The sequence below is a fragment of the Dendrobium catenatum genome, unplaced genomic scaffold (genome assembly GCF_001605985.2).
Source record: "Dendrobium catenatum unplaced genomic scaffold, ASM160598v2 fragScaff_scaffold_1078, whole genome shotgun sequence".
Lineage (NCBI taxonomy): Eukaryota > Viridiplantae > Streptophyta > Magnoliopsida > Asparagales > Orchidaceae > Dendrobium > Dendrobium catenatum.
Genome location: NW_021319540.1, coordinates 7295 through 29506, shown reverse-complemented (window position 1 = coordinate 29506; position 22212 = coordinate 7295). Strand labels below are relative to the sequence as shown.

Sequence of the window (22212 nt, the reverse complement as noted above, 5' to 3'; positions counted from 1 at the left end):
GCTCTTTGTTAGGGGTGAGAACATTCGGGCCGAGTTTTCTTTTAGAACTTGCTAGATGGCTATGTACATACACTGTCATGTATGATTATATATATATTTTTTATTTTTTTGTCATGTATGATTATATAGTGATGGCACATTTCTTGACATGAAAGGTACAGTTTGACCCTTAAAGGGCACAAAATGAGGCATTTAAGAATGATCTAAATTATTTCAGAAAATAGAGGAAATATTAAATTTGACTTTTATGTAGTTAAGATAGTTTTAAGATGAATAAGGTCAAGAAGAACATGCATTTACTTGAATAGCACCTTTCATGGTAAGCCCTTTATCTAGTGCATTTCTTCAAATATTATATTATTTTAGGAGGCTTAGATTCTTATTCATTTATACGTTTATGCTGAAATGTCCAGGTTTGTCTTTTGTCAAAGTGCTCAAGTCTATTGAATTATTTGATTTTTTTTTTCTCGATGCTAGTTGTAATCTAGTACAAATTCATGCTGCACCAAACCCATTGAATATTCATTTCAATATTAGTACAATCATATCTATTGATTGCACCTTTCATTCTATTTAACAACAAAAACAAGTGTTCAGATGTCTATTGTGATTTGTTTGATGCATGAACCAGCTTGCATCTTACGTGTTTTAGCAGGAAGTCCTTTTGAAAACTGTCTATTTGTTATTTTAATTTTAATTATAAGTTTTCTCCTTCTCTATACCAATGATTTGGATTTTTTTTCCATCCAGGAGTCTTTCCAAAAGGCAGGACAAACTCAACTTTTCTAGGATCTCCACAATCAACGATTGGAACCACTGCTACTAGCAGCAGCAGCAGCAGCAGCATTTCGATTGAGTTTTACCGTAATGTCTCCATTAACACTGGATCAAGCTGAGCTTCCCCCAAGTATGCGAAGTTCATTAACGTGTTTACGAGTAAAATAAGGCATTGTTGCTTATCTAGATGCATGAAACCCATCGCATTGCAAGCTATAGGCATTCTTATCAGTTTGAAACATTTGTTCGAAGTCATGAAAATCAGATTAGGCATGGAATGAGAAGAGAATGGTTTAAAATTCAATAGTTTAATTGGGGTTGGATCAAAGGTTAATTAGGTTAATATAATATGTATTTAAATTACTTAAATATAATCTAAATGGCGTAATAATGATATAATAATATTGTGATAATAAAAATATGTTACTAAAAATAATTATAGCTCATACAAATAATATTTACAATAATTATAAATTAATAGTTTTATGAAAATACGAACCTATGAAGGAGAGACATTGTGGTTCAAGGAGGATTGCGTGTGGGTGGCCGTCATCAAGAATGGGAGATGATCACCAACGTGGGTGAAGGGCAAGGGTGGATGAAATTGCGCATGAGAGAGCGCAGCCGGTTTTGATTTCTGTTATTTCGAGTAATAGGGTTGTGGAGTTTTCAATCAATAAAATTTATATATTTAAATTTTATGATAAAATTTTCAGCCTTTATATTATTGAGCAATCCTGCTTATTACTGCATTATTTGCACTGGTTAATTCTACCAATTCAACAGTAATTCATTTGAACCCGTAATTGTAGTCAGTTCCATCCAGTTTGATGTGACACCGGTTTTTAAAGTTAACCTATTGATCGGTCCTATTTTTCAAACATTGTTTTAATTATTAATTTCATTATAACATAATTATAGAATCATTGCATCACTCTTATGGATGTTTGCAACCCCAGTTATTTGAACTCAGGATGTTTAATTCCGTTCTTTTAACTTTTTTTTTTCTCTCTGATATACAAATGCATGATTGGAATCTGAAAGGGAGGACGCTGTTAAAAGAATGAGCAGCAGCTGAATGGCCCGGAGCTTTGGATTTCGACTTCTTTAGTCAATATGAACCAGGGATTTGGCATTTTTCCTTCATAATCCGCATGTGTATATTTGACGGCTCTTGCCTCGAGCCTGCATTGTGTGCATTGAACATGAGCTTGATGATCTTGAATTTCTGAGAATGGTGATTGCTAACTGTTCAGTTCTCTGGCATCCCTGCGTCACGTTGGATTTTTTAACCAGTTGTCTGATGAAGGTCAATTCCTGATGAATTTTATGTTTATCTAATTAATTATTTATTTATTTAGTGTTAATTGATGGAATTTCTTGAAACTTGGATTAGTATGCACGTTTAAAAGAGTAGCTGAGTAAGTTTCCATTTCTGATGTTCGTGTTCTGAGAGCTGCAACTGAGAATTAAAATAAACCAAGAAGAGTGCCTTAACGGCTGACTAGCTATCATGCACATTTACTGTTATTGAAAAAAAAAAAAGAGACTTGTATATTAAATGAAAATGAAAAGTTGATAAAGCCGGAACGCCTGTCTTGACAGCAATCTATACAAATATAACCTTCCATTGCAACCAAAATGTATTTTGTTAGTATTGTTGCTGAACAAACATTATTAGCTGCTTAGTTTGTTTTTACTTTATGGATGCCTATGGGATTATTATATTTACATACTTACAATCCTTTGTTGAGTGACCTTGTGACGAATGCCTTTGTCATCTAAAACATTCCTCGGCACAATGTCATCACAAAATTTGGCAATACAATTAATATCACCTTGCTGATTTCTATTGCCATCTATTATTGTATGTTTGATATCATCTAATGTATAAAATGCCTTGCATCCATTATGTACCCTTGGTCTTTCAAATAAATCACATGCTGCAGTGTGATCTCATAAAGTGGGCAAAATTTAAAACTGTCAAGATGAAAGAAAGTGCCAAATGAAGAATTTAAAATTTTATTTTTTAGTTGTACGTACTAGATGTGCTACATACAAGATTGATGAGAAACAATTAAACATGGAAACACAAGACTATAATTGAAATAAACTTATTATGAAATTTATATAAAATAGTGAATCATGGCCAACTTGATTTTTGTAGTTCATAATATATGGCACAATCATATTTTACAATTTGTATCAGCTTTTGGGGGTTTCTATGTGATCAAGTCATTGTATACAACAACAACAACATCAAGCCTTTATCCCACTACGTGGGGTCGGCTACATGAATCCTTTTTCTCCATTGTGTCCTATTAAAAGTCAAATTCTCGTTTAAATCTAATAAAGAAAGGTCATTCCTAATATTTTCTAACCAAGTCTTTTTATGTCTACCCCTACCTTTCTTAACATAAGTCAAATCTAATACCTCTACTCTCCTAACCGGATCATCGCAAGGCCGCCGTTTTATGTGACCAAACCATCTAAGGCGACTTTCTCTTATCTTATCTTCTACTGGAGCTACTCCAACCTTTACACGTATATGCTCATTTCGTATCCTATCTCTAAGGGTAAAGCCACTCATCCACCTGAGCATCCTCATCTCTGCCACACTTAACTTAGTATTATGCTTCTCTTTTAAAGGCCAACATTCGGCACCATAAAGCATTGCAGGCCTCACTACCATCTTATAGAATTTTCCCTTAAGTTTGAGGGGTACATTTCTATCACATAACAAGCCCGATGCATTCCTCCACTTCAACCATCCAACTTGAATTTTGCTGATAATATCCCCATCTATTTCACCATCACTCTGAACAATAGATCCAAGATATCTAAAACGTGTACTCTTATTAATGACTTGATCGCCCAAAGTCACAATCCCCTCACTAGGTCTATTACTACTAAAATTGCACTCCATATATTCCGTTTTAGATCTACTCAAGCGAAAACCTTTAGAATTATCTAATAAAATAATTAAATAACAGCAAAATCCTAATGAAATTAAAATTACTGAAAATAAATCTAAACCAAATTTATTATTCCGAATGAGTTTGTGTTGAGCAGAATAAATATAAGATGAGAAAAATATATAAGAAGATAATAAACCTAAAATGGCTAAACTAGAGGCGTGAAATAAGATGCATAAGACATGAGCCGTATCAAGAGCCAAAGAACACAATTAATTCAAATTGCTGAAAGTAGTTAATTCAACTTGCAACTGTACCTATTCTTGCAGCTTCTCTTGCGTTTCTTATCCATGTTTGAGCCAGCTCTGACGCCTCACTAGCCATTTGCTGTAGCTGTGAAAAAGAACCAAATAGCTTACAAACCTTTCTAAGCATTTCCATAACAAGTGATTTAGAGAGGAGAGGGAGAGAGAGAGAGGTTAGCATGCCCATATATTTGTTTCAATATTATGAGAAACAGAAAGTAACATTACGAAATTTGAGCAAGAAAAAAAAAAAAAAACATAGATCTGTAAATGGCGAATGCTTGTACAAATAAAATGCAAATGACGGTGATAGCATGCAGAAAAATCAAGCTTACATCTTCCCTCTCTTGTGATCCCTCTAAGGGGAGTACATCTTGAACCCATTCAACTTCTGCTACCCGATACCTATGTTTGGAATTGAAATAAAGCTAAATAAAAGCATCTCATAAATCAAGCTAATAATTTTTCAGGATGTCCATGCTTGTAATGAACAAGCATGTAATAAAATAGAAAAGAAAAAAAAAGAAAGGCATGACATACCCATCTTGATCCCATGATCGTAAGATATGAAATCGACGGCGACCTTCAACCTACATAAAGACATTTGTTATGACCCTGCAAGCCAAGAATTACCACTTGGAAAAACGTGAATAAAAAAAGATAGGCCCATTGTAATCAAGCAAATTGTTCCTAGCACCATTGTGTGTGCGTGTGTGTGTATATATACTGAAAATCTCTATCCAGCTCTTTAGATATTCAATTGATTCTAAGTTGATTTTTCAAGAGGAAAATTAGATATTAGATAAAATACCATCCAGAGATTTTAAAATTCTAATACCGTTCTATAATTTGATTTGAGATTTTTTATAGACCAATATGGTTAATTACCTCTGTCGATTGTGAGAGAGGAGTTTCAATTTAAACCAGTTTATATAATCTAAGTTGCTTTTCTTTTAGTAGCATCTAATTAAACTAATGAAAAAATATTTTGCTATTGCCTCAAAGCAAATGACGGGAAATAATGGCAAAATCGAACAAATTCCTATGCTTTGATCACCCTGAGTTGTCAACAATGATAGTCAACTCAACATAACCAAATAATTGCTGTCAACAATCATGAATTGTGCTTTGCAATAGAATCTACAGGGTGAAACTTGCAAAAGGGTAAATTTTAATCTAACTTCGGCTGCTAAAGGGCTTAATGCATTATTAAGCGCATCGTATGACTCATAAATCATAAGCTTAGACAACGGGAAGCATTTAGGATTTGATTCACAACTCATAAGCTGCACTAATATGAACTGTTATTAGAGAAACTATTTAACCCCGCAAGTTTCAATATTAGCGATTAAGACAAATAATATTGATTTACAGTTTATAAAAGATAAAGATGGAAATATGGTAAAACAAAAGATAGATGGATAACAAAAAATGGTGCTTTCTTATTGGAAGGAGTAAATAGGATTGAATATCTGAATGGTGCAGTTTTGATGCAAAGGCATGGTGCGCACAACTAGGAAGCTAATTCAGTTCAGGCATTGCAACAATTGAAAAGTAACACATCAAAAGGTTCACTTATCTATTGGGGTATAGAATGCACAGTAAACAAATAATATAATGAAACAAAAGTGGAACGCATTTCAAAAAAACCGTAATCATGCAGAAGATTAAAATGTTGTGACATGCAACAGAGAAGATGATGATCAAAAGATGAGGATTCCTTCTTAAAAGGGATTGAATAAATTACCTCCAAGTAAAACCGCCCATCAGGTAGCGGTTCACACCTGAATGGTAGCTCCAGCATGAAAATTATAATTCAGAAATAAAATGGAAAACAAAAGATAATGGCCCTTACTCACTCGAGAATTTCCACTTCACAGGCATAATCAGCAATTGCACCTGTTGTAGAATCTATGATCACCTAAAATAATTAAAGAGAAAGCGCATCAGTAAACAACCAACTCTCAGAAAAAATATTAAGATAGGACGATTCAACCATTCCCATGCGATGATTTCCCTCCATTATTCTCCTCACCTGTCATGGAAGAATTAAAATAATGATTATCTAGCAAGAGTTTCAAAAATGAGGGATGATGCACTGCAACAATTTCTTGAATGATCTTAGAGAATGTGCGACACATGAAAGAACTATACTAAAAAGTCATTAACCACTAGTTGATGAAAGCTTGCAATGTACACTTAGCTCTAAAACATGAGGGTCAAAAACCTGGCATCCGCCAAGGAGTTTAACACAGCTTAAACATAACTTTCAAAGCTCAAAACAACACGAGTATTATAATCAGAAGTTGGCAAAGGCGGAGCATTGTCTTCACAGATTTTGACAATGCTAAAATCAGTATGATATTTATCCTGAAGTATATAATACCACCATCGTCTTAAAGTGGCCTGAAAATAAGCTCAGACACATCTCTTTTCACACATTCCTCTTTAAGATTACATAACTTATTGTGGGAACGGCCAGTCGACAGTGCAAGAGCAATCACAAAATGTAAGAACAGAAAAATAATTGTTAAAAGAAAGCCAGAAAACAAAATTCAATAATTTATATGCTCTCTCCCACACAAACACACAAAATAGTTTGAGTCCACCTTACTACAACAGCTTTGTCGTCGAGATAACTCAGCTGCACCTAGCACATCCCTCTCATCTCGTCGGGCTATTGCGGTCACATGTAGATTACATGCATTAGGGGAGAGTGTTTTCCCTCAAGAACCACCCGGGGGGGTTCCGATGGGAGGTGTTTCAAGGTATTTCAAAGAAAGGAAAGAAAGAAGGGGGAAGGCCGAAACCTATTGGAGACCACCCAGGCAAGAGGGAAGGTGGACCGAAGGAGGCAATGGTTGGGCCGAGCCATGGGGTCCAAATCTGCCAAGAAAAGAAGGGAGAGAATCACACCATCACTACACATGAGGAACTAACAGAGGGAGGAACTATTGGGGTATGAATCAAAGATCAAGAAAATTAAAAATGCTAGTTTTTGGAGCAGATGCTTAGGGTTGGGTGTATCGGGTGGAGCGTTACTTTGCTATCAATGAGTTGTCTGAAGGAGAAAAGCTCAAGGCGATGGGGCTATGTTTGGAGGGCAAAGCCTTAACTTGGATTCAATGGAGGCAGACTAGGCATCCAATCTATTCATGGGGTGAATTTAAGGATTGTTTGTTGAAACGCTTCTAAGCCATTCGGGAAGGAGACCTCCACGAGCAGTTTTATACCTTAACTCAAGAGAGGATAATCATGGAGTATTACTAGAAATTTGAGCTACTGTCTGGTAAACTAGGACTAGGAGGAATTTTTTAGGAAAGTTTGGACGAGAATTTTATGAAGGGCCTTAAGGAAGACAAATGAGCAAAAGCTCGAGGTGTTGAGGCCTAGGGGGTTTAGGGAAACGATGGACTAGCACAAAGGGTGGAAGAGAAACATCAGAGGGAAAAGGCCCGCTGGAGCAACACCATGGGAGAGGCTTACAGGAATGCCTCCACGACCCTGGCATCGAGGACCCAGATGGTGTCATTTTAGAGGGAAGCACCAAAGGAGAAGAGCACTGGAGTTCCTAGAGGCAATTCTCAAGCGTATTACAAAAGCGGAAGTGCAGGATAGACGGACAAAAGAGTAATGCTTCAGGTGTGATTCGAGATTTGCACCGGGACATAAGTGCAAGAATCGAGCCCTTCAAGCCTTGATGGTCTGTAAAGGGGAAGAGGAGAGTGGGAACGAGCTAGAGGAGGTCATAGGGGAAACAAAGCAGTTACACCTAGACTTGGCAGAGGTGTCCCTAAACTCCGTGGTGATATTTACCCCAGGTCACACCATGAAGGTGAGAGCAACCAGTGGTGGTCTTGTTGGATAATGGGGCTATTCATAATTTCATCTTCAACTGGGTCGTGGCCTAGCTAGGATTGAAGTTAATGGATACAGGGAGCTTTCGAATCATGATTGGAACAAGAAAGGTAGAGAAGAGTTGGGGGACTTGCAGACGGTTGGTGTTGGCACTCTAAGGCATAAAGCTAGTGGAGGATTTTCTTCCCTTGGAATTAGGAAGCATTGATGCAATCCTAGGGATGAAGTGGTTACAGACGATTTGGAGAGGCCACGGTGGATTGAAAGTCGTTGACTATGGAGGTACAGGTGGAAGGGGAAAAGGTGGTGCTGCAAGGAGATGTCAGCCTATGTTGAACTATGGTTTGAGTCAAAATCATGGTCAAGAAAATATAGGGGGTAGGATTGGACTACTTGGTAGAGTTACAGAGTTTGGAGGAAATCCGAGATTCACATGCAGATCAGGTCCCTGAGTGTGCATATCAGCTTATGCAGTAATTTTCTGGGGTTTTTCAGCAACATAGTAGATTACCACAACCTAGAGAGCACGAGCACACGATTACCTTAAAGGATGGAGCTTCTTCTATTAGTGTCCGTTCTTACTAGCATTCGTAGATCCATAAGGATGAGATAGAGAGGCTCATCAGAGAGATATTGGAGGCAGGGATTATTAGACCAAGTGTGAGCCCATTTTTCATCCCTATTTTACTAGTGAAAAAAAAAATAACAACAGTTAGAGGTTTTGCGTGAATTATAGAGCCCTAAACAAAATAACTGTACGGGACAAGTTTCTCATTCATGTTATTAATGAGCTGTTGGATGAACTATTTGGGGCAATCATCTTTTCAAAGATTGACCTAAAATCGAAGTACCACCAGATCAAGATGAAGCCAGGGGATGTGGAAAAGACAATTTTTAGAACTCACGAATGTCACTACGAGTTTTTAGTGATGTCTTTGACCTTACCAATGCTCCAGGCACTTTTCAGTTACTAATGAATTGGGTTTTTCAAACCTATCTCAAAAAGTTTGTCTTGATATTTTTTATGACATCCTGATATATAGTCGGATAGAGGTAGAGCATATGGGACACCTAAGGACGGTGTTAGAGATATTTAGGGAGCACAAACTATATGCCAACCTAAAGAAATGTTCGTTTGACAGCCAAAAGTTGAGTACAAAAGACATGTGAGCAAAATAGGAGGGATAAAGCAAACCAGTCCAAGATTGTGGCTATGCTGGATTGGCCTTTACCTAAGAACTTGAGGGAGTTGAGAGGATTATTAGGCCTCACCGAGTACTACCGGAAGTTGTGCAAGGGTATGACATGATAGCATGTCCATTGACTGAGCAGCTAAAGAAGGAGAGTTTCAAGTGGAGGAGGCAGCTACACAAGCTTTCGAGCAGCTGATGAAAGCAATGATATCATTATAAATCCACATAAAAGCTCAAAAGCCTAGCAGTAATCCAAAACTCACTAAAGCTTTCAATGCACGAACTAAAGAATTAATATGATATGCTCAATCTAATATAATCAATAGCAATCAATGTAGTTAACGACCAAACATTATCAGTAAAACTCAAAATGATCAATTATAAAAACAAGTAATCATTATAATAAATCAAAAAATCAATAATTGGTATAAAATTCAATAAATTGGTAAAACAACGATGCATAAATCATTCATGAATCACTAAAATAATTTATCTTATTTATTCATATGCATCATATATTTATGTATTATCAATGTATCCAATACTGTCAATGATATTAACAAATCTGTCAATGGCATCAGTGCTATCAATATATGCATCAATATATAATTTAGCAAAGCAAGACTTCGAGATTTAATGTGGTGCTTTCAATATATTTTATCCCAACTGATTCCCAGTTAATCATCAGACATATCAATTATCATTTATCAAATTAATAAATTATCATATTCAATTAATCAATTATAGTTACAGGTGACTTCATTAAATCAATAAAGAGTCATCACTCTCTTTCTATCGGCATAATCGGTCATCTGCTATAGGCTACAACAAGGATAACACCACAAACCATCTTTAAAGGAAAGCCCGTCGGCTCACTCTCTTGCGCAGGATTTTATGTTGTAACAGTCAACCTATTTTATAGTGTTAACAGCCAACCTTTCTTGCTTATGCAAATGCTACAATCAAAATGCAGTTGAAAATAATCAATTATGTTCATTATAAGAAAATCTATATAATAATCAAAATCATTGAAAACTAAATTGATATTTGAGTTACTTAAAACAAATAGAAGAAATCTCTAAACAAAATTGACGAATGAAAAAGCAATGAACAACATTCTCTCTCTTGCCTCTATTTTCTTCGACAAGGCACGGCGTTAAAATTCATATTTTTTCATTTAAAAAAAAAATTCAAAAAAAAATTGGATTATTACAACCCTTGTCAAAGAGGGTGTGGGAGGAGGTGACGATGGATTTCATTGAGGGATTGCCACGATCGGAGGGGTTTTCGGTGATACTGATAGTAGTCAATCGTCTAAGCAAATATGCACACTTCATTCCTCTGAAGCACCCTTACATTGCGGTCACTATGGCTATTGTTTTCATATGAGAAGTGGTGAGCTTGCATGGATTTCCAAAAGCCATTGTGTCAGACAAAGACAAGATGTTCCATAGCCACTTCTATAGGGAGTTGTTTTGTTTACATGGGATAGTCCTGAAGAGAAGTACAGCCTACCACCCTAGATAGATAGCCAAACAGAAGTGCATAGACCTATTTTATTAGATGCTTTGTATCACACACGACAAAGAGTTGGGCAAGGTAGATTGCTTGGAATGAATATTGGTACAACATCGCATACCATTCAACAGTAAAGACCACCCCATTTAGGATTCTTTATGGGAGAGATCCACCTTATTTGATTTATTATAGGCAGAGCACTACACTAGTGTCCAGCATAGAGGAGTACTTGGAGGAGAGGGACAATGTATTATGTGAGCTAAAGAGACATTTGTTGAGAGCCCAGCAGATCATGAAAAGGAAGGTTGATGAGCACAAGGGAGAAGTAAACTTCGAGCTAGGAGACATGATTTACTTAAAATTTAGGCCCTACATGCTTCTGCATGTAGGAAGTAGATGCCCTTTTCAGCAAAATCAGTGGAATACTGAGAAAAAGAACAAAACACAAAAATTGGGAAAAAGAATGCCCAAAAATAATTTTGATTGCAAGAACTATGAAGAGAAAAGCAAAGATACAATTGGATCTTCAATTAGAGAGGAAGATCCGGCTCTCCCAAATCCCTAGCCATCGGCTAGAGCCCCCACAACCTAAGAAAACCTAAATTCTACAAACACAAGCATGGAAAACCAAACCCTAGCAAAAACCAACTACTTAAAGCATACAAAACATAGTTAATATCAAAACAGCCCTCCCCCTCTTCCTTTTCCCTCATAACCGGCCCTCTCCTATTTCGAATTGGATGTGGGCGAGTTACTACAATCGGGTGGAATTGCTGCAAGTGCGTGGTACTTCCGCAGACAATATATGACTACCAGTCCTTGGACCGATCTAGGGAGGTCCGGTCTAACAAAGACACTAGCCATGAGGAGGAATGAGAAATTATCCCCATGATACTTTGGGGGCCTTATGAGGTCTTGGAGCGCATTGGAGCAGTAGCCTATCGATTGAGGCCACCACCCTCATCAACTTTGCACCCAGTCTTCCATGTCTCATAGTTGAGGAAGGCAATAGGGGAGAGCACACACCATCGTCACTACCCCAACTTTGACTTTGACAGAGAACATGGTGGTCATTTTGGAAACCCTAGAAGTAGCAGGTGTGCGTGGAAGAAAGATAGGGGCATAGGAGGTGCTAAACAAGTGAAAGGATCTGCCATAGCACGATGCCACATGGGAGCCATACGAAATGATCATGAGATATTTTTCATCCTTCCACCATGAGGACAAGGTGCATTTTGAGAAGAGGAGTTTTGTAACGGTTGCAAGCAAGGGGGGCTATACCAGCCGGTCAAGCAAGAATTGGAGGGGGCACAGGAGTTTTCGACCTCCCTTGTGGAGCCCAGCAAAGCAATAATTCATTATGTTATGAGGGGAATTAATTAAGAAATGATTTCCTATTTGAATTCAAATAGGAGAGGGAAATTAATACGGAAATAAGGTTGTTTTGGAGGGAATTAGACTATTTAGGGTTGATTCGAGAGTTTATTTGCATTATGTATGTTTTGAGTTTTGCTATATTTTTTTTTTTCTTTCGAGAGTTCCTAGTAGCGTCTTGGTATTGTGGGAGAGTCAATCAACCTCTCTTATTGTAAATCACATGTATCTTGCTCGCATTGAAGAAATAATACAAAATCATACACCGTTTGGGCATTCCTTCAGTTTTCCTAACGATTGTTTGTTGTTTTACATTGGAGACGAATAAAAAAAAACTGCCACCAAACCCGAATATTGGAGATTTCGAGAGTACAAGGCAAAACCATGAAGATGCTTCTCTGTTTAACATGAATAATTCCGAACACAGCTTTGCATGGGCTTGTATAACATGAGAAAGTTGGAGGAAACCATAGGAATAGCAACAGTTTCTATAGATATGTTTTGACCTCTTAAAAATCAGATTTTATAAGATTTTCAGAGATTTAGGGCTAAAAATAGGTGATTATCTTGACTCAAAAAAAACTGCAGTATTGATCAATGATTTTAGGGATTTAAGGAAATTTAACTCCAAATTTTCAACAAACCATACTCCAGTGTGTATTTAAGACCTACCCCAAAGCACATTATGCCAATCCTATAATCTCGGCATCAGACACGAGACAAGTTCTTTATCCATGATCTGAATAATACATACAGACAAGACATTCAGATATTCAGATTGCCAATGAAGCAAAATTTATGTTTCTTCCACATGGTTATTACACCCATAAGTGCTTTAGATCAAGAAAGAAAAAAATAGAAAACAAAAGGAAAGAAATAAATTGCCTAAGATATCATTTTCTTAGCTTAGCAAGATTTCAAATAGGTATAAAAAAAATGAAGGAAACTATCCATTTTTGTCCACGACTTGTCTTAACTTCTTAGACGTGAAGCATGGACATTGTGTAGTGATTGACACAACTAGTCAATATGTATGCCATAGTTCCAAACAAAAAACAATAATGAGAACTTAGTCTGAAAAGTAATGCTAAAAATACCAAAAAGATTAAAAGAACATAAACACAAAAAACAGCAAGTCTTCCTAGGCAATCTTACAAATTTAGCTTATAGTGCATGAATTGATTTAGCCTCACCATCAATCTATAACGCGGTTCAAATATATTAAGAGACAACTTTTGGCATGGAAGGACAACATCCATAACAAAAAGAGGCAATATGTCGGTCCCCCCATATGTTAAATTCGCATGCTCCAGCTTCCTCTCAGCATATTCCTCAGGGAAGTTTTTCTGTATAATATTATTCAGAGTCACGCTGGAGGAAATCACAAAAAACACTAAAATCAGAAACTCCACAAGGGCAAAGGCCACAGTGATGCTCATACTATATGATAATAAATAGATAGAGAAGTAAAACGTGTCACAACAAGTACAAAATTCAAAAATATAACAGATAACCTGACAGAAAGAGGAAATTGTACCTAATAGGATATGTTCTGGGGCTGATAAATAGGACCATGCGGCACATGGGACACTTGTTACCTATCATTTCATAGAACACACTGCTGTTAAGTGATAAAAACACAGTTTTTCCACATAAAGGATCTAATACAATTTTCCCATACAGGAGGTTAGTTCTAAGCTTACCATGATCCATAGTCTGAAGTAGACACGAGCGGCAAAAAGAATGCCCACATGGAGTAGTAACAGGCTCAAATAATAGCTTTAGGCATAACGTGCATTCAAAATCATCGGTTCTCTGTGGTTTCCACAGTTTAAACCTCTTAGCTGAACCAGAGATGACCTTATCCAAATTCTGAAGACTATTCTTGGCATGATGGCTGAAACTCACAAACAATGTCGACACTATCTTCATAAAATCACACATAAAATTCAAAATTCTTCAGAATTTTACACAGTCATCCTGTACAACAAGATCAAGTAACTAAAAATACAGCATATAAAAGGCTTAATTCACACCTCAGAGGATCAATTTGAAGGCCAGTAAGTAGTGCTTCTCGTGCCTCTTCATAGCGTTCAAGCTGTATATAAAGTTAAAGATAGTGAGAATGATCAAGGAAAAAGGGTATCAGCAAGTATCGCACTTGTTACAATCGGAACGACTCTACTCGGGTGCATGAATCATCACATATGTATATCATGATACTATCCTCATATGGAAACCTAACTAAATCATCAGGGTAACGTTACCCCTAATTTGTAGGCACACTTTTTTTTTTTTAGGCTCACATTTGCAGGTAAAACACTAACAAGTGTGAAAATAGAGAAAATGCTGTAAATTTCATGTAAACATGCAATGGATTTAAGTTTCTTCTCGATTCTAATATTGACAGAAGGCACCCTTTTATCGAAATAATTAGGTTTATTTTTGCATTCCCAAACACAATACAAAAAAATTAATTTTGAAGTTCGCTAAATTTAACAACAACCTTGATAGATCTTTTTTTTTTTTTCTCATTGCTAGATAGCAATTCTGATAGGCGAGTTTGTCAACTCTTAAAAGTGCTGTTGATGAACAGGATGTAAAGAACAATTAATAGGAAAATTATCCTTAATGACCATTCAATTTTGATTCAAACAATTTAATAAAATAGAGCTCCTCCCAGAAAACTAAACCAAGGTCTTTTATGTATTTCCTTGGTATCAAACATTTTTAGGATGGTCGATATCTGTGGCATTGGAATTGTAATTATGACTTATGAGAAAAGTAATTGCCCTCTTATTTTGTTAGACTGGTCCAGCTGGTCCCGTAGGACCAGCTCGTGCAAAACAGGTGGAGGTGTTTCGCCTCCTGTACGCCGATCCAACTGCCCAGGCACCGCAGACCTGTTTAGGAAGGTTTTTGAAGGGAGTTAGGAGAGAAATTTGAATGTAGGGACTGTTTAGAGATTTCATTTTGGATTGTATGCATTAAATAGTTAATTTTCCTAGGGTTATGGCATCAAGAATTAGGCTGAAATTTGATATCTCTTAGGTTTTTGGGCTCTAAAGGTGTCTAGAGATTTGGGAGAGATAGATCCTCCTCTCGAATAAAGGATCAATTGTATTTTGCTATTTTCTTCTGTTAATTTGATTATTCCAATAAAAATTACTGTTTTTTCTAGTTTTTCCTTTGAATTTTTGGATCGCTCTCACTGTTTTTGCTTATATTGTCAGGGTTTACTTGAAATGTTCAAGTATTTCCTAACAAATTGGTATCATAGCATATTTTGAGACTATTTGGGGGATTTTTTTGAGAAAATCAGCGGCTGATTGTTAGCCGGAAGGGGGCTGTTTTGCTGTTTTTTGGAATTGAGATTCATATTTTTAGTTCAACAAAAATTCGATTATAGATGGCGGCCAAGAAAGTGGATGCGTTGTAGGAACGCCTCGAAGGACAGATCGGACAAATGAAATCTGATATTTTATATCTAAAAACTCAAGTTTCAGATTAAAAGAAAGAAATTTCAGTCATCAATGATAAGATCGATTCAATTTTTTTCATCCTGGGGGAGATGTTGAAGAAAGTACTCGAGGGCCAAAATAAAAAAAAATGTCGTCGGAGGTGAGGGAAGTCACCGACAGCCAGGAAAGTGGAGAAAACACTAAGCCAATCAGACGAATGGAGGATCAGGAGGTGGAGATTTCGAAAAGAACATTTAAAAAAAAAAAGCCTCCCCTAGGGCCTATTCCCAGGGAGGAGTCCAGTAGAGAGTGTGTGTAGAGGCATGAGAGGGTTGGCATGAGTGGAGGGATGTTGAATTTGAAAGATGAGAGCTGAATTTGAAAGGCAAGGACTTGGTTATAATCGAAGAGGTGTCGAATTTGAAAGGATATGGGTTGAATATGATCGAAGGAGTGCTGAATTTGAAGGAAAAAAGTGGACTTGTGATGAAAGGTTTGGGTGCGAGCGGAGGAAGGATGATTGGCACAATTGGGGGTAAACACCCCCTTGGGGATTGCGAAATTTTGGAGGAAACAAGGTTGATGGAGGAGATATGAGAGTGAGAAAATTGAAGATGCTTATTTTTTAGGGAGAGGATGCATATAGGTGGATCTACAGGATGGATATGTACTTTAATGTCACTAGGTTGACGGATGAGGAGAGACTGTTGGCAACTGGCCTATGTTTAGAAGGGAAGGCTTTGGCTTGGTACTAGTGGAGTGACATGCGGCGATCCATACGGAGTTGGAGGGAGTTCAAGGATTTTCTGTTAGAACGATTCCGAATCGGCAGTGGAGGAGACTTCTACGAGCAGTTCTTCACCTTGACACAAGCTGATTCAGTGATAGAGTACCGGGAGATGTTTGATTACCTTACTAGCCGATTGGACCGCCTTTTTAAGACTGTGCTAGAGGGGAGCTTCATGAAAGAACTGAAACTAGAGATCTGGGTGGCAGTTAGAGTGATGAGACCTCGTGACTTGGGAAAGGCTCTGGAGCTAGCTCAATTGGTGGAGGATTAAAGGCTCTTATAGAGAGGAATGGGAGGCAGCAGTTCAGTAGGCTCGTATAGGATGACCACAACCTTATTGGCATCCAAGGAGCCAACATCGGATACTCTTCGGGGGACTTCGAAGGAAAAGACTGCAAGAGGAAGATGTGGGGACAACTTCAAGAATCTCACAGAAACAGAATTACATGAGAAGAGGGCAAAGGGGCTCTGTTTCAGATGTGATGAGAGGTATACATCGGGACACAGGTGTAAAGACTGAACCCTTCAGGTTCTTACTATTTGTGATGAAGAAGGAATGGAGGAGGATGTCGTCTTTCCACCTTACGGACAAGGTGGGTCTTTGGGAGGGGAGTATAGCAAGTCCTATAGGATCGGCTCGTGCGAAACAGCCAGAGGCGTTCCACCTCCTATACGTCAATCCAACTGCCCAGGTACTGCAGAGCTGTTTAGGAAGATTTTTAAAGGGAGTTAGGACGGAAATTTGAATGTAGAGACTATTTAGATATTTCCTTTTGGATTGTATTCATTAAATAGTTTGTTTTCCAAGGGTTAGGACATCTTGAATTTGGCTGAAATTTGGCATCTCTTAGGTTTTTGGGCTCTAGCGGCGTCTAGAGATTAGGGAGAGATAGATCCTCCTCTTGAATAGAGGATCAATTGTATCTTGCTATTTTCTTATGTTAGTTTGATTATTCCAATAAAAACTATTATTTTTTCTTTGAATTTGTGGATCGCTCTCACTGTTTTTGCTTATATTGTTAGGATTTACTTGAAATCTTCGAGTATTTCCTGACACATTTCTAACAACAAGGTCTATTCAAATGCTGAAATGGTTTAGGTAGTAATTGACCTAAGCACTTTGCTGACCATCTAAACAATATTAGAAACTGGGCATCATAATAATTAGCAATATTAATAAATTCAGATTGAGAATCATTTCAGCAAACCAAAAGGAACCTAACAAGTGCATAAAAAAAAGCTCACATTTAGCAAAACTATATTCTTACAAGTGTGCAATAAAGAGGTCCCTCAAGACAAATGGATGGCTATTATTGACAAAGTTAGAAGTTGTACTAAAGATATCATGAAACCTCTATATCAACAATCGACTTTGATATCAGACCTACCCAATTCAATATCAAAAATCAACAATGATCTGCAAGGAACCAGGGAGAAAAGAAGCCACTATTCAAAAAAAAAAAAAGATTTCGATTTAAACAAAATAAGGATGTAAGAGATAAACGAAGTTCAAAGTCACTGAAGTCTAGCAGGTCAACGTCAAACTAAACATTAAAGAAATTGAAGACAATATTTCAAAATTTTGTCCTTCAGGAATAATGCTCAATATAAATGATTGGACAACTGACGATAAACATAAGGAAAAATCTAGGCACACAGATAATGATGAACAAACAAAAAAACATTACCGAAATCAGTGCTTTGGCCTTCAGCAAATATGGTTTGGGAGAATTACTCTGAATACTTATAACTTTATCAGCATCCTTTAATGCAAGCTGTACAAAAGGCTCATAAAATTAGCAGGCAATCGCAAATGGTATGCCGCGATAATTTAGCTACAGCTTCTTGCAAAACATGCTTAAAAAAGAAGAATACCTCTGCATGAGTTGTTGGATCTAAACCGTTCAATGGTTGATACTCTGATGCAGTTGCAGATCTCTCTCTCAAGAGTTGGCTGATCCTATTGTATTTGAAATATTGAATTAAGTGTAAAGTTTTAACGTAAACCATAACAGTTGCATGGAAATATTATCATATAATAACAGGCATCACGAATATATTAAATAAGATGTCAACATATTGGACATTTACCTAGAGAAAGCAGCGCTTCTATTGATTAGGATCACAGGATCTCCAGGTTTTAAAAGTTGAGCTTTGGAGTAACAAGAAATAGCCTAAACAAAAAAATTCAAATTCAGCCAACTTGAGGAGAAACAAGACGTTATATTAATAAGGATACAAATTAAAAAAAGCAATGACATCACTCCACACACCACCAACTAATATGCTTATGGTTAAAGCACTGGAATTGAAAAAGTGACAAAAGCTTAAGAAATAATAGATTTATGCACAAGGAGTTTTAGAAGATGATTCGGCCATCTGTTGATTTAAAAAAATAACAAACAAAAATAACCAGTTTTTCCGAAATGAAAACAAGATCAGTAGATTACTGAAAATAGCATACAACCATAAGAAAATAGACTTAATTCTTGAACACTATCATGAAAACATAGAATAACAGTAGTACCTTTAAAAAAATTAAAATAAAATAAATAGAATAACAGTAGTAACTTAGTTTACAACTATCATGAAATTCTTTTTTAAGGAAAAAATACATGGGAAACTTGACTTTATATGTCTCATGATAAGTGCAATTGACCAAATATGCTCGATATTTGTTTTCTAGGAAAAACATACCTTAATGTTTGTTTCGGATCAAATTTGACACATCTTTGATACCTGATGCTTAATGGATGAGCTTCACTCTGCTGCCTAGAATTCTAGGCAATCTGTTAGACCGGTCCACTGGACCGGTCCAGCTTTTTTGAGGGTTTTGAGAGGGAAATTTGAATGTAGGGACTATTTAGGGAATTCCTTTTGATTTGTTTGCATTAAATATATGTTTTTCCTAGGGTTTGGGCATCTTGAATTTGGGAGAAATTTGAGATCTCTTAGATTTAGGTTTTCTTTGGGCTCTAGCGGCGTCTAGAGATTTGGGAGAGATCGATCCTCCTCTCGAATTGAGGATCAATTGTATCTTTGCTATTTTATTCATCGACGAGTGGAATACAAGCTTTTCTTTGAGTTTTCTCTCAGATTTCCTTGTGGAATTTGCTGTTTTTTCTGCTGTAAACAGCAGATTTATGCTGTTTTCGGCTGCGGACAGCAGTTTTGCTGTTGAATGTTCGCCGATTTTGGTTAGGTTACTTGCGAACGCAAGTGTTTCCTATCACAATCTCTATCACTAGTGGTTCACAATTTTTAATAATAATGTCTGACTTTGGAAGGAACATGATACCAATCTCTCTCTTCCTCGTGATTTCTTATCAAGCTTCATAAATAATCTTTCAAATATGCATTACTTGAAATTTCCCTAGATCAATTTCCTAGAATGCGTGGGATTAGGTAGCTAAATATTCTTCAAGAACTGTATGTAGTTTATATTAAGAATGAGACTGATTATTAAATTGAGGAACTGGAGCATATGAAAGAATTTCATCAGAATATAATCAGTCTTATTGAAAATGTGAAGGATGATGAGGAAGCTTGCAGTGCCAAATTATGTAATAAAAGGAACCTCAAAGATTTGTTCCTAGAATGGGGCTGCCTTAGTTGTTATGATTTTAGTAACATTGCAAATGCTGACTTAAATGTCATGGTGCTTGACAACCTTCAACCACACAACAATCTAAGGAAACTAAGGAGAAAAGAATACATGGGAGCCAGGTTTGCAATATGGATAAATAATGCCCATTTGATCTCCAATCTAGAGTACATAGAATTGTATTACTGCTTGGAGTGGCAAAATTGTCCACCTTTTGGGTAGCTTCCCTTCCTCAAGTCTCTGTACCTTAATAGCATTGAAAAAGTATAAAAACTTAATAATAAATTTCATGGGAATGACAATAATTGTGTCTTTCCATTGCTAGGGGTGCTATGTATGAGATATTAGAAGCATTGGAGGATTAGATTGATAGGTTAGTAGCAGCAAAAGATGGCTATTTGTTTCCTTTCTTAACAGAACTCTTACCTCTTAGACTACTACAAGTTGCAAGAGTTGCATATTTGCCTCCTAAGCTCAGTATATTGATATTATTTGTGAAGTTCCTCTTATTACATAATTTGACACTGCAAGCTTCATCATATCATTCACATTTTCAAGGAAGCTAATTCTTAATTGACGAAGACCATTCATATGCTCCAGCTCCCCAATTCTATAAACACTTTCAATCCTAACATATAATCCATCTAACTCTTGAAGAGCGTTTAGTTTCCCAATCCAATGCATCCAAAGAAAATGATACGAGAGCAATTTGAAATTGAAAATACACCAAATTTGAAGAGCGTTTAGTTTCCCCAACTTACGAATTGTCGTGTCACCAAATTTGAAAGAAAAAAAAAAAACAATTTCTTTGTATATGACGGTCTCGCTCAGAACGCTACGCGCCTCAACAATCAATTTGTTTTCTAATTGGTTCATCAAACACTAATTAATATGTTCCACTCAAAGAAAATAATATGATAATTAGCAAGGCAAGTCAGCTCATGATCGTTCCACCCAAAGAAGAAACCCTTCACCTCTTCAATTCGTTTCTCCCGGAAGGCTCTATTGCCGCGGCGCATCAAATCCAGCACCTGTGCAGAAACAGAGGTTTCTGCTGTCGAAGAGCTCACATCCGCATCCTTCTGCGCCATCAAAACTCTCCAAATAAGAGAAGAAGAAGTAATTCGATTAGAGAACCTAAAGCTATTCCTTACCCATTGGAACTCCTCTGGGTTATCGTATTCATCATCGGCAAGACTTCGTCCTGAGGGCTCTGCCATAGTTTTGGTAATACTAGGTCAAGAATTGAAGCTAGAGGAGACAGAAAAGAGTAGCGTAGGGAGGCAATGGTGAAGGAGAAGAGAAGATGATGGTGCTCTTCGCGTGTTCTTCCTGGCGTCCTCCATTATCTCACGGCCAAGATTCGGAGACGTGGTGCATTCGTTTCTTCTCCGCTATTATTATCCTTCTTCATTACTTTAGTGGTTCTTCTTTTTATTAATTTCTATAGAAGTTCTCAATAAATTATTTGCTTCAAAGTTCAAATTACATTTAAAATTATTAAAAATTGTGACTTTATACGTCTCATACTATTAAAAAGAGGAGAAATAAATTAGATATTTTATTTCTTTAGGTATTATATATACCAAAAAATTTCATTCCTATCGTACAAGTTGATGTTGTGGTTATCAAAATTTCATCTTCGAGGGGGTAACATTGAGATGAAATTTGGAGATTCTTTTTTTATTATGAAATTTGGAGATTCTTTTTTTTTTTAAATAAAACTCACAGCGGGGTATACATGTTAATAATGATGAATAGTACAAGTTCTTAGAGGATCAGTAGCTTGCTAAAATAACGGCGTTTGAAATAAAACCTAAGTGCTTTAGATCCCACCTAATACATGAAAAAATAAAAAACAAACAAAATAAAGTACGGCTGAAAAATAAAATAATGAGACACAATCACCAACTGCAGCATCCAAAATAGCACCCCATCGCACGATCCATCCACCAAGTGAACAACCATCAAGAGCAACCCAAGCGATCTAGATCAAATCCAAGTAAAGAAAGCACCAACCTGCAAACAACACTAAATAGAGAGATAAAAAAAATGTAGGAGCAATACCCCCACAACCAACAGGAAAAACTAATAGAAATACCCAGCAAATTCCATGACCATTATAACCAGAGGAAAACAACATAAAACCACCGGATCAACAAAAAAATAGTCACCACCTAAACAGCAAAGTGCTACTTTCTAACTTTTCGTCTACGATGTTTACATCCACGAGAAAAAGTTTTCTCAACCACCTTACAAACATCAATGCCATACAAATAATGTAATGTTTCATCCTACACATCACCCATCTCACCCATGCGATGATGGAGACCCACCATGCCAAGTCGAATGTCCAAAATAAGTAATCCCCAAATTAGAAGCAACCTGAGCATTCAAATCATTGGTGGACATAAGAA

At 36.8% G+C, this 22212-nt stretch overlaps 1 protein-coding gene and 1 long non-coding RNA gene across 3 annotated transcripts in view; one reads left to right on the top strand and one right to left on the bottom strand.

Annotated features, from left to right (window-relative positions):
• Nucleotides 1-21207, bottom strand: part of LOC110115591 (LON peptidase N-terminal domain and RING finger protein 1) — a 33018-nt gene extending 11811 nt beyond the window's left edge. For both annotated transcript variants that reach the window (XR_002305353.2, XM_020848856.2), the window contains exons 1-15: nucleotides 20950-21207; nucleotides 20770-20877; nucleotides 18283-18365; nucleotides 18067-18151; nucleotides 17880-17966; nucleotides 13977-14038; nucleotides 13644-13837; nucleotides 13478-13538; nucleotides 13134-13311; nucleotides 5994-6032; nucleotides 5857-5918; nucleotides 5745-5781; nucleotides 4538-4587; nucleotides 4333-4402; nucleotides 4010-4085 (exon numbers count right to left, since the gene is read on the bottom strand). Coding sequence is in view for 1 of the 2 variants with exons in the window: in XM_020848856.2 (XP_020704515.1) it covers nucleotides 4010-4085; nucleotides 4333-4402; nucleotides 4538-4587; nucleotides 5745-5781; nucleotides 5857-5918; nucleotides 5994-6032; nucleotides 13134-13311; nucleotides 13478-13538; nucleotides 13644-13837; nucleotides 13977-14038; nucleotides 17880-17966; nucleotides 18067-18151; nucleotides 18283-18365; nucleotides 20770-20877; nucleotides 20950-21015 (1258 nt within the window). In the remaining variant the exon portion in view is untranslated. The remainder of the gene's footprint in view (nucleotides 1-4009; nucleotides 4086-4332; nucleotides 4403-4537; nucleotides 4588-5744; nucleotides 5782-5856; nucleotides 5919-5993; nucleotides 6033-13133; nucleotides 13312-13477; nucleotides 13539-13643; nucleotides 13838-13976; nucleotides 14039-17879; nucleotides 17967-18066; nucleotides 18152-18282; nucleotides 18366-20769; nucleotides 20878-20949) is intronic.
• LOC110115592 lies at nucleotides 43-2213 on the top strand. Its single transcript, XR_002305354.2, has 2 exons — nucleotides 43-907; nucleotides 1822-2213. It is a non-coding gene; the product is annotated as an uncharacterized LOC110115592 (long non-coding RNA).
• Nucleotides 21208-22212: the final 1005 nt, after the last annotated feature.